The following is a 12044-nucleotide window of genomic DNA, read 5'->3' as shown; positions in this document are numbered from 1 at the left end:
GGGCACCCAGATGACGAGGGTGAAGAAGGAAATGGAAGATAAGGGACTGAACCAGTGAATGCACCACAAGACTTCACCCGTAAAAGGGATGAGAAATAATTCAGGGGAGTTGGTGCAGGGCGCATGCGTGCGCGCACTGTGTGTGTGTGTGTGTGTGTGTGTGTGTGTGTGTGTGTTTAGAGATCATGAAACATGTTTTAATGCTGCCAGGGAAGGAGAGAAGGAAGATAGAGAAGCACAAAAAAAGCAGTTTCCTGAGGAAGTGGGGAGAGGGGACCTTTACTCGGGCCTTCATTCACCCAAGTGATTTCTAAGTCAGGGCCTATGATGGGAGAGGGAACCATAGCCCAGAACTGTCACAGAAGGTCCAGAGCCACTGGCCTGAGTCAGCTTCCTTTGTCCAGCACACAGGACCCCTTCTTCATCTCTGTCCAGTCACCACTATCAAGCTGCTCCTCTTTCCTGACCCCATCTCAATGATGGCGTTATCATCCCCCAGGCCGGAGCACTGGGTCCTGTCCTGGACACCCCTATACTCCATAGCTCATCAAGCCCCATATTCTGTTCTTTCTGCCTCCTGAATCTCTGTCTTATGCCCTCAGCCTCTGGCCTAATCCAGGCTCCATCCTTTCCTTCCTGAGTCCCTGCTCAATCTACCTTCTGGGCTACTTACTGGCTTCCAGTCTCATTCCTCCAGTTCTTGGCTCCAGCTCTGACCAGATCCTCCCCTGCTCTAAACCCTTCCATGGCTCCCTACTACTACCACCCTCCATGCCCAGAACAAAGCTCCTCATCCTGGCCTCTGGCCACCTTTTCATCATCTTCCAGTCTGACTGGCCTTCTGCCCGGACATCTATTGACAGTCATACTCCTGCACAACTCCCTGTCTTTGCTCCTCCCGAAAAGCCCTCCCCACAAGCTCTTCTCCACCCTTGCTTGGCACCTCCTGCTCCTCCAAAATCCAGCTCCAATGGCCCCTCCTCTGGAAACCCTTTCCTGACCCGCCAAACCCAAAAAAGACTCTCCTGGATTCCCTGCCTCTGCACATCCCTGACCATCAACGTGTGGGTCTGTCCCCCCATCTGACCCCGGGCTCCTTGAGGGCAGGGCCCAGGCCTGACTCATCTTGGTCACCATCATCGCCCAGCACGAAGCTCAGCTCGGCACACCAGAAGCCTCAGGAAATATTTAAGTAATGGGTGGGTGAAGGTGTGAATGAGCGAGTGTGAGTGAGTGGTTATATGAGGAAATCAGTGAGTGAGGGAATTAATGAGGGCAGGAAGGACCGAACGGACGGGTGGGCAGGACAGGTAGGTGCAGACGGGAATCAGGTTTAGGGTGGGAGGAATGGAATGGATGGACGAACATCTGAGACTGTGCAGCCCGGATTCAGTGTCTCCAACAAAGCAAAATAGAGCTTAGTCGCCCAGGCTAAGCTTTTCCCTCCGCCTCGAGCCCCACCAAATTCACCGTCTCCCGTCCGAGCTATGTCCAGAATCCCAACCCTGGGCATGCTGGAAAGAGCTTACCGGGCCGGACCCGCAGAGCCTGTCCCGTCACCGGCGGGCTCCAGCCCTTGCGGAGCCCATCAGGACGCCCACCCACGAGGTGCCCCGCCTATTGGCCGACTGGAGTGACAGACGGAGACTGGCGTCTTCGAAAGCCTATCGCTGTCCGACTTGGGTCATGAGCTCCGCCTACTGGAGAACGCGCCCTGAGTGGCCCAGGGTGATAGCTGAGAAAGAGGTGGAGGAATGTCTATTGGCTAGATGATAGTGACTGACGTCAAGCATAGCTTATCACAGCTCTCCCTCCGGTGTCAGACCCGCTTCTGGAAAGACTGAACCGGGAGGTAGTTGAGGGCGTGGTTGACTGCAAAAGAACCGGGAATTGGGTTTCTGGGTTGCACGTAAGCTGGCCTGATCCTTGTGTCCTGAGGAAGGATGGGGACTTGAGAGTTCTGACTCCTTGGTCCCGAGGTAGGAGGCTGGGGGCCTGAGGAAGAAGGGGACTGAGGACCGATGTAAGGAGGAACTGGGGGCCCCCAGGTCCGAGGGAGGAGAGCGCTGGGAACCAGAAAGGTCAGGGTCTAGGGACGGGGACTTCTGGGTCCCAAGAGTCACTGGCCTGCCCAGGGATGACATATTTGTTCAGGATTTGATGTGGTTATTTATGGGATTGGAGCCAGGTCTTGTCCTCAGGCAAGAGTTCTGGGTCCTGAGGTGGGGCTTGGACTAGAGATGACGAGGAAGACGCTCCGAAGTTCTGGCCTCTATACGCCCTTTCCTCATCCCTAAAGGGAAGCCAGGGGCAGAGTGCTGTCTGCAGAAGGCACCCAGAGTGGGAGGAGACTTGAAACTCACGTGGAGACAAAAACATAGATACCAATGGAGAGATTAAAATATTGAAAACAACAATAATAATAATAGAGCTCTCTTGTATGGAGTTTACTGTGGCCCAGGTTCTGTCCTAAGCATTTTATGTAATTATCTCATGTCTTCCTCATAACAGCTCTAAAAGATTGGATTATTGTTATTATCCCCATTTTACAAGTGAGAAAATTGACACCCAGGGAGAAAAAAATCAAGATGTAAAGAGACAGGAGAGACACAAAACACAGATGGAGATAAACAAAGAGATAAAGATTGGCCCAAAGAAAAGAAAAGGCAGACAAGGGTAAAAAAAGAGAAGGGCTGAGATCTGTCACTCCTAGGGGGTGGAGGGTAGGCTGGGGGCCAGATTCCTGGATCCTAAGGGAGGAAGGACCAAGGATGGGGACTCTTAGGTATTTCCTACCCTGACTCCCACATGCCACGCTATCCAGCCCTTCTTGCTGTGGGCGTTGGGCCTGGTTGAGGTCAAAAATAATGATTAGGAGGAAGCAGGTATGTCATTATCCTATCAGAAGCTGATCAGATAATGATTCATGGGGATACCCCGAGCCCCAGAGGGAGGGGCCTTTCCCCCACAGCCTCTGTTATTTGATCTGGACAGATCAGACTTCAGGGAGGACCAGGGTGGGGCAGGGCTCTCTCTGTCGCTCTCCATCACTGGGTCTCCATCACTCAGAACTGTCACTGAGCCCCTTGTGGAGACAGGTGGGCCATCTTAGGGCAGCAACAGCTTTGCTGGTGGGTCTTCACTCTCTGGGTCTCTCCTTTCCCCCAGACCTTGAATCAATGCCCACCAGAGGTCTTGGCTCATTGCAGGGGCTCAGCCAATGCTAATGGAGTAGATATACAGTAGAAACATCCATGTTTCTCTGTGCGGCTCTTCCTCTGGCCCCATCACACCCTCTCTCGTGACACCATCATTTCATTTCTCAGCCTCTCCCTGGCCTCATCCGTCTTCTCCCACCTTCCCTTTCACCCTGGTGTTTCTCCTGAAGCCACAGGGCCATCATTCCCATTAGGGAGAAACTGAGGCTCATTTTGGAAAAAGTCATGCTCCCAGGGCCACCTGTGGGACATGTAAAGGAGTAGCTGAGAAAGATTCTCAAGGCCCCAGATACAGACACATTGCCAGCACCTCAGAGTCAGAAATGCAAGATTGCCTGAAACACATGCCTTTACAACATATCCTTAGGGTGATCTTGCATTTACACCCACACAATCTGAGAATCACACACACAGAATCACATATACACAATCACTACAAACACAAACATAGGCATACAGTCACAGAATCAATCGCTGCACTGACAACACACACAGAACTATCCTATTCCACATGCAAAACAGAGAACCCCCTTATGCAGTTACATGCCCAGCTACTGATAGGCATTCATTCAATTCCCTACGAGGACCAAGAGCAAAGACTTGGTTTCATTTACTATTGTATCCCCAGCAGTTAGTACAGGTCGCCATCATTGTCATCATCACCATAAACACAAAATGTTTCCTATGTGCTAGACTCAAGTCTAGGCACTTTACATGAATTAACTCATTTAATCCTCTCAATAACTCTATTCACAACAACCCATTTTGCAGGTGGAAAAATTGAAGTCCAGGGAAGTTCAGTGATTTGCCCAAGGTTTCACAGCCAGTGAAGAGGCCATCAGGATTGTAACTCAGGATTGTAACTGGCTCTCAAGGCCATCACACAAGTCTAACACTCAATAAATAATTCCTGCCTTAATCCAGTCAGAATTACAGAACCTGAATGACTGAAACCACACCCAAACTCAGTCACACAGTGGGTAGACTAACAGGTGGGCAACAGAGACACACAAATAAAAAAGACTCCTTCATATGTCACACCCCATAACACAGGGACACACAAAGTGACATATCGTGACAATCTCCACACAGAAACTCAGCACCCAGAGGCACACACCACACAGAGACAACAACACACCCAACCCCAGACACATGGACCCACCCAGAGCTCTCTGTTCTGCTCCCAGCCCCACTGGGCTGGCCCTCGAGGAAACAGCAGGCTTAGGATGGGAAGGGGGCCACCACACTTGTCCGCTCAGCCGGACCGGTTCCACGAGGGCCACGGATGGCACCACCTGCCTTGTGAAACCCATGTTGGGCAACTGGACCCAGGCCTAGCCTGGACTCCTGGGTTCTGGGGAGTGAGGGGCTGGGAGCCTGGACTCGGGTCTGTGGGTAGAGGGGCTGGGGGCCTGGACTCTCAGGTCCTGAGAGCTGGGGGCCTAGAATCCTGGGTTCTGCAAAAAGGGGGAGCCAGGTACTTGTATTCCTCTTTTTTTGAAGGTAGCATTCTAGATTTAGAGATAAAAACAGGATGCCCAGTTAAATTTAAATTTCAGATGAATAACACATACATATATTAAAAAAAGGTATTTAACTGGGCGTCCTGTATTTTATCTGGCAACCCTATTTGAGGGGGAGGAGGCCAGATGCTGGAGACTCTGCCATGGTCACTCCTCAGCCCCCAGGCCTCTCCTCTTCCTGCCCTCCGCCCTCCTCCTCACCCCTAAGCAGGCCACCTCACAGCTTCCCCAGTCCCGATTTCCTCATCTCCATGATTTGCTGTATCTAATTGCGGCCCCTAAGCTGTGTCAGAGTGAGGAAGGAAACTGGAAGAGAACTCAGGTTGTCACACCGGGAGCCCCAGGGTCTTCAGAGATGACTAATCCTGAGTCCCCTGCAGTCCATGGATTGAATAGCTGGGGGATAGGGCCCTTTGGCTGCCCCCAAGGGGTAGGTCTGGAGAGGGGAGAGGTGCTGAAATAGGCAGAGAGCCCAGGAGAAGGGAAAGAGACACAGAGCTTGGCAGGAGGGAGACTCAGAGATGGGGAGACAGAGACTCACAGAAATTTGGAAACAGATTGGCCGAGATTGAGGAAAGAAAGTGGAGAGATTTAGAGCTGGAGAGACAAAGATGCAGAGATGGGGGGACAGGGATATGAACAGAAGTGGAGAGATGTTCAGCAGACATTCCCGATCCCGGACCAAATGATGGACACACACAGGCCAGACACTGCGTGTCGCCCACAGGTCTGGGGACAAGGCTAGCAAGCCATCTGGGTGATACCAGGAGACCAAGGCTTGGGACCTGATGTGTTGGACCAGGGGGTGGGGGGAAAGCTGCGATCTCAAGCCAACATGGTGATCCACCTGCCGTCACCCCATACCCATGCCCAGTGGGGTGACGACACCACCTTCTCTGCAGTTGACACCCCAGTTTTCCAGTGCCTCCTACATTTTTGGGGTAACACCCGTGCTGGAAACCCCACCCGGCTCTAATGCTGCTTCCTTCATTGAGTCACCTCTAACCCCGCCAGGCCTGTGGGGGGAGACGTTGGTGACTCAGGCCCCCAGGTCCCCAGGTCTCTCACCTTTCAAGAACCCAGCAGGTCTGGAATCCCAGGACCCCCTCCTCCACTCAGGGCTGCAGCCTGGCCTAATCCAAGAATCTGGACCCCAGACCCTCCTCCCTCAGACCCAGGAATCTGAGCCCCCTCTCCTTCCTCTACTAGGATCCAGAGAGCAGGCCCCCAGCCTCCTACTCCCTCAGACCTGGGAATCCAGGTCCCTAGTCCTCTGCTCTGTTAGGACTCAGGAGGCTTAGGCCACAGCCACCTCCTTCAGGAACCAGGCTTCTCAGTTCCCAGCCTCCTCTCTCCCCATGGAGAGGTGGAGTGAGGTGTGTTTATTTACTTTGGTTCCAGCATGAGTCACCCCCAAAACACACTGCCCCCCCCACGTGCCTCATGGTCCAGAATGGGAGGACAGTGACCCCTCTCCCAGGGGACATCCTAAGGATGATGGGAGAGCCCCTCAAAGGAGGCCCACACTGCACTCTCTACCACCCTGCAGACCTTCTCCTCTCCCGCCTTCCCTTCCCTCTAAGCCACACAGGGGTGGCCATGGCCTCCACCTAGCTGCCCCTCCAACTTTCCATCTTTGCATTTCTCTGCTCCATGTCTGTCTCCCCCTTCTTGTTATTTCTCCCCAAATCTTTGTGCCTCTGTCTAGGCGTCTATTTCTCCATCCCTCTAGGTCTTCTCTTCTCCCGCCATCTCTGAATCTCCTTATTTCTCTCTCTCCAATCTCGACAGACCTCCCCTTCTGTCTCTGTGTCCCCCATTCCCTCCCCAGCTCTCTGTCTCTCCCTCTTTCGGTCCCTACTTTGACCCAGCTATACCTCTTGCGCCTCCCCTCCACCTTCTCTCCCCAGCTCTGCCCACTCCCCTTTCTATCTCCACTCCCAGCTCCTCACCCCTGGACCCCTCCCCACAATTTCCTCCATGCTCTGAGGCACAGCAGGAGGGGAAGTGGGGGGATGGGAGATGGAGAGGGAGGGAGGGGAAGTCCCTGTGGTGGGGGGAAGAGGGTCAGCCCAACCGGCTTGGCTCCCTAGCCACCTCTGTCAGAGCCCCGCCCAGGGCCTCATGGCCCGCCCAAATATAAGCAGCTCCTGGCCTGAGACTGAGAACTCAGTGCCCGTGTCAGCCACACCTCCGTCTCCATCATCGCCATCACCTTCCTGCAGGTAGGAGCACCCCCTCTAAGCCTTCTGCTCTGAGGCCAGCACCTCTGTCTGCTCTGTTCTCCCCTCACCCCACTCCACTCACAGCTCTCTGTCCCCTTGCAGATCTCTGACGGTCTCTCTCTCTCTCTCTCTCTGGATATCCCTGTCTTTCTCAATGGTCCCTGTACCCCCTTGTCACCCTGAGTGGCGCGAGGTTGAATTTGGAAACCATGGGGCCCAGCACCCCCTCTACTAACCTCCTTGGCCTGGGTTATCAGCTGTGGGGCATTTCTCTTCACCTCTTTGAGCCTCAGTGCTCTGTCTGTGAAATGGGCTTGCAGAGAAGTGACACTGCTGGGCAGGTGTGAGTGTTACTGGTGGCAACTCTATAGGCACCTGGTTCTGATCTCTTACTCCCCTTGTCTCTGACGTTCCCTGTCTCTGTCTCTTGGTCTCCTCAGCTCTGCCTCTGGAATGAGGAGGGTCCTCTGGGGTCTGTCGGGCAGCTGCACAGAGTTGGGCGAATGTCTCGCCCCCACCCCATACATCCCTATTCCACGCCTCTCCTAGATGGCAGGCTAACTTGGCCTCTTTCTCTTCAGCACCCTTCCCCCTGAGAACCCAGCCCCCAGTGCCCCTGCCCCTTGCCCTCCCCTCCCCCAGTATCCAGTGTCCCTTGGACAGACTACACCGCTATCACCGCTGCCACCTCTGCCGTCCCCAACGCCACTTCCTCAGGGCCAGCAAGATGCAGTTTGAGATGCACGACAACGTGAAAGGCAAAGGTGGGACCACTGGATGGACCGGCAACCCTTCCAGTCCCTGGAATCTGGCCGCTTCCCTCCCCTGGGCACCCTGGCTTCGAAGACAGACGGCACCTGCTTGCACCCCAGAGGCCCCCGAAATGCGGGAACCCAGCACCCCAGGCCCAGAAGTGGAGGAGACAGCAGCACGTCCTGGCCCCGCCCACATGTGGCACCCACCCTTCCCTAGATGTGCAGGAACTCCCCACCCCCAGCTCAGCCAGACGTGCAGGAGGCAGCTGCAATGGGACAGACTGGGGTGTCGGCGCTCAGCTGTAGCAGAAGGGAAGGGGGCGCAGTGGTGTCCCCTCAGTGGGCGGCCTGGTGGCCCTGCCCAGCCTGCCCGGCAGAGGGAGGAGCAGCAAGGGTGCGCGAACCCTGGAAGAGCGGCAAGGCTGCCCTCTGACCTCAGTCTCCCACCTCCGCAGCCATGTCCTACCCAGTGACCAGCCAGCCCCAATGTGCCAGCAGCTGCTACCAGACCCAGCTCAGTGACTGGCACACCGGTCTGACGGACTGCTGCAACGACATGCCCCTCTGTGAGTGCGCGCCCCTCCCCTCCAGGCCGGCGGGAGAGCAAAAGGGGAGGGAGGGTCACCTCCTACCCTCCCCCACGCCCCCCTAATCCCACTCCCCTCTCCCTTCTTTGGACTCCGAATTCCCACTCTCTAACCCCCACGCCCTCCTCGGCCCCCTAACACTTCCTAGGATCCTGACCTCACACCTTCCAGCTTCCCCTCGGACCCTCAACCTCCCTCTTGCACCCTCAAACCCTGTTTCCCAACCTCTAAGCCCTCCCCATTCCCTCTGGGACCTTCACTTTGCTTTCCCCCAACACTCAGTTCCCTCTGGGACCCGAGGCGGAGCCGGCAGGAGGCACCGGGTGGGCTCCCCAGCACCCCACCCTTCTCGGCTCTGACCGCCCCGCCTCCGCCGCAGGTCTGTGCGGCACTTTCGCCCCTCTGTGCCTCGCCTGCCGCATCTCCGACGACTTCGGCGAGTGCTGCTGCGCGCCCTACCTGCCCGGGGGCCTGCACTCCCTGCGCACCGGCATGCGCGAGCGCTATCGCATCCAGGTGCGTGCAGGGCCGTGAGCGGGGACAGGAGACTGGGGACAGGCCTCCTGGGACCCCCAGGGATCCTAACCTCTCTCTCCCACCCTCCAGGGCTCCGTCGGGCACGACTGGGCGGCCCTCACCTTTTGTTTGCCCTGCGCCCTCTGTCAGATGGCGCGGGAACTGAAGATCCGAGAGTAAAGAAGTGTCCCCTACCCTCTTCTCCCACCTGTCTTGCCTGGCCTCCTCTGCCCCCTCCTGGGGGGGCCTGCCCCTCCACCCCATCCTGCCACAAGAAATACACCCACAATAAAAACCTGAAAACCAGCTCCGCCTACGTCTTGCGTCCCAGAGAAGGAATCTGGGTGGAGAAGGAGGTTTGGTGAGGAAGGCGAGGACACAGGGAAAATGCCTAGGTGTGGAAGGAGGAGTTGCAGTCCAGTCAGATCTTTGACCCCCACCTTCTAGGGATGAAACTGGCAAGTCTCTTTTCTCTCTAAGTCAGGGTGTCCTCACAAAGTAAAATGAACTCCTCGCCCCCTTGGCTGCCTCCCTGAAGCTCTGTCCAGATTCTGAAAATAAACAAAACCAGAAAGGCCCTCTTGGTAGAGTCCAGGCACTCAAGTTCAAAGAAAATATTTAGGAAAGCCCTCCTGCTCGTTCACTACCTATGGACTCTTACCCTACACACAGTTCTGACAGGTTGGGGGGACTTTGTTTCCAAAGCAGAGAATTGCCAGGTTTGAGGCTCTCTGGAACAGGAAGGAATCCTTAAAGATCAGCCAAGTCAATCCACTCTCTCTGTTGCAAAAGCAACAAAGCAGATTATGTTCTTGCCTCAAAATTGGACAGACCTGGGATCCAATGTTGGCTCTTGCCACGTGCTATGTAATTCTTTCCAAGCCTGTTTCCCCCTCTGAGGATAAACCCTAACATGTTTCATGGCTACTGTTGAGAGCAAGAGATGAAACAGATGGAAAGGCCAAAGACGGAACTTAATAAACCGTTATTATTTTATGAATACTATTATAACTATTCTAACAATATATTATTTGTATTATTTGCTGTTATTCTTCTCAATCTGTGGATCCAACCGAGTGACATCTTCACTTGGAATATCCAATAGACATCTCAAATTTGACATGTCTAAAAGCTAACTCCTGATTTCCTTCCCAAGCCTGCTCCTCCCACAGTCTCCCCCATCTCAGAAACTAGCAAGCCCCAACCTTTCAGTTGCTCAGTCACTTTCTCTCTCACCCAGCATCCAATGTGTGAACAAACTGTGGGTCCCACTTTCAGAATATATCTAGAATCTCCCTTCCCCTTCCACTGCCCCCACCTTGTTCCAGCCACCCTCCTCTTCAGCCTGAACTAAAGCAGTGGCTCCTCACTGGACTCCCTGCCCCACCCCACTGGTCCTTTAGTTGCTTCCCTGTGAACACCTGAGTCAGATCACACATTCCTCCTCTGCTCAGAACCCTCTCACAGCTCCTCCTGCACTGAGTAAAGGCTGGAGTCCTTACCTGGCCCAAGGACCTGCATGAGATACTGCTGGTTCCCCATATGCCCATCTCTGTCCACTCCAACCACGTCTTTGTTGTTTCTCTAGAATGCTAGGCACGCTCCCACCTCAGGGCCTTTGCACTGGCTGTTCCCTAAATTTGGCATTCTCTTCCCTCAGATGTCTCTATGGCTCGCTCCTCCACTTCTGCTCACATGTCATCTTATGAGAGAGGCCTTCCCTTCCCAGCTTACATTAAACAGCAAGTACCAGCCTCCTACCCCTTCCTTCACTGCCTTATTTTCCTAGACATCTTCCAATATACCTCATCATTTACTTATTATCAGGCTTCCCACTGGTTTGTCAGCTCCATGAAGGTAGGGACCTTGTTCACTGCTGTGTCCCCTGCACCTAGGACAGTGTGGGACCCATAGTAGGTGGAAATAATAAGTTATCACAAGTGGGAGACACTGGCTTAGCAAAGAGAAGTGATTTTAGAGGTAATGGGAGGACAGCTGATGGAAACTCAGTCAGGCTGGTATCAGAATCTGGGCACACCTATTAATTAGCTCTGAGTTCTTAGGCAAGGGACTTAGTTTCCACATCTGCAAATCGGGGGGCCCAGACTTAATCTTCCCAGCATCCCTGCTAGGAAGGTTAAGGCTCATGCCAAGCACCCCACACAGTGCATGGAGTGCGGTTGGCCCTTGGAAACATTCCACCCCCCACCCCCTTTCCTGAGCGTTGCCAATCCCTAGGGCGTTGTGGCCACACATAGGCTGGAATCCAGGCCTCTAGCCTCCCACACCCAGGTTTTTTCTCACACTCCATGAGCCTCATGCATTTAGGTGCATGGATACCAGGGAGAGGTGACAGCTGAGGGGCTGATAATGGAGGGAGGAGGAACACATACTGAGGGGCATTTGTACATGGGTATCTGCATGACAATGACAGGAGTTGGAAGAAGGGTGGCTCTGCATTCCAGAGAAAAGTTCCAGCCACAGTACAAACACTCTACTTAGGAAGGCAAAGTCGCAGGTGACAGTTAGGAAGAGACCTGACCAAAGGGACCACCCATAGCGCGGAGCAGTCTTGAAGAACCACCTTGGCTCTTTCCTGGTCACCCAATGTCCTCTCCACTGGCCTGGGGACTCCCTGAGGCAGCATGTCCCGCTGCTGGTTAGCTTCCCAGTTGGGAAATTTACCTTGTCCCCAGCAGAAATTGGCCATTTTGAACACTCTGCCCCTAGTGCCCTCTCTGTGCTGGGCCAGCTCTCATGTCGACCTGTGCCTTCCTCTCTCCGGAGGCAGAAGAAGCTGGCAGTTGGTGGGCTGTCGTCAGGGCTCGTGGATTTGAAAGTCAAAAGGTCTGGGTTCAAATGACAGCTATCACTCAACAGCTAAATAAAGCCTATTTGTTTTCTCATCTGCAAAATAGGGATTACATGGTACCTACCTCATACAGTTGTTGGAAAGATCAAATAAAACCACAGCAGTAACAAGCCAAGCAAACTGTCTAGCATTGATGCTCAGTAAATACAAGTTCACAGTCATGTCCTGGAGCTTAGGTACTACCATCAGCTCATAAAAGCCAAAACGCATGTGTGGGCAGAGGAATTCCTGAAAATCCCTTGAATTGCCCAGAAAGTCTGAAAATACTGATACTCACAGACTACACTGGAGACCCACATGCCCCTAAGTCCCACACATCACTGTGTCCTTGGCTGAACATGAGATGAA

The 12044-nt window shown here is 54.0% G+C and overlaps 2 protein-coding genes across 3 annotated transcripts in view; one reads left to right on the top strand and one right to left on the bottom strand.

The window, feature by feature from the left end:
- CD177 (CD177 molecule) overlaps positions 1 to 1608 on the bottom strand; it is a 183211-nt gene extending 181603 nt beyond the window's left edge. The window contains exon 1 of one of the 2 annotated variants that reach the window (XM_081032003.1): positions 1530 to 1608. The gene's annotated coding sequence lies outside the window, so the exon portion shown is untranslated. The remainder of the gene's footprint in view (positions 1 to 1529) is intronic. The other variant, XM_081032002.1, reaches the window with a different exon arrangement.
- A 6085-nt stretch (positions 1609 to 7693) lies between these two features.
- CNFN (cornifelin) lies at positions 7694 to 9004 on the top strand (the record flags this gene model as incomplete). Its single annotated transcript, XM_081032498.1, has 4 exons — positions 7694 to 7730; positions 8177 to 8287; positions 8688 to 8824; positions 8915 to 9004. The coding sequence occupies 4 exons, from the start codon at positions 7694 to 7696 to the stop codon at positions 9002 to 9004; spliced, it is 375 nt and encodes a 124-aa protein (XP_080888624.1).
- Between the last annotated feature and the right edge of the window lie 3040 nt (positions 9005 to 12044).

The sequence above is a fragment of the Rhinolophus hipposideros genome (assembly GCF_964194185.1).
Source record: "Rhinolophus hipposideros genome assembly, chromosome: 21".
NCBI lineage: Eukaryota > Metazoa > Chordata > Mammalia > Chiroptera > Rhinolophidae > Rhinolophus > Rhinolophus hipposideros.
Note: the sequence above shows the minus strand (reverse complement) of the source record. Positions and strands in the feature narration are given on the sequence as shown.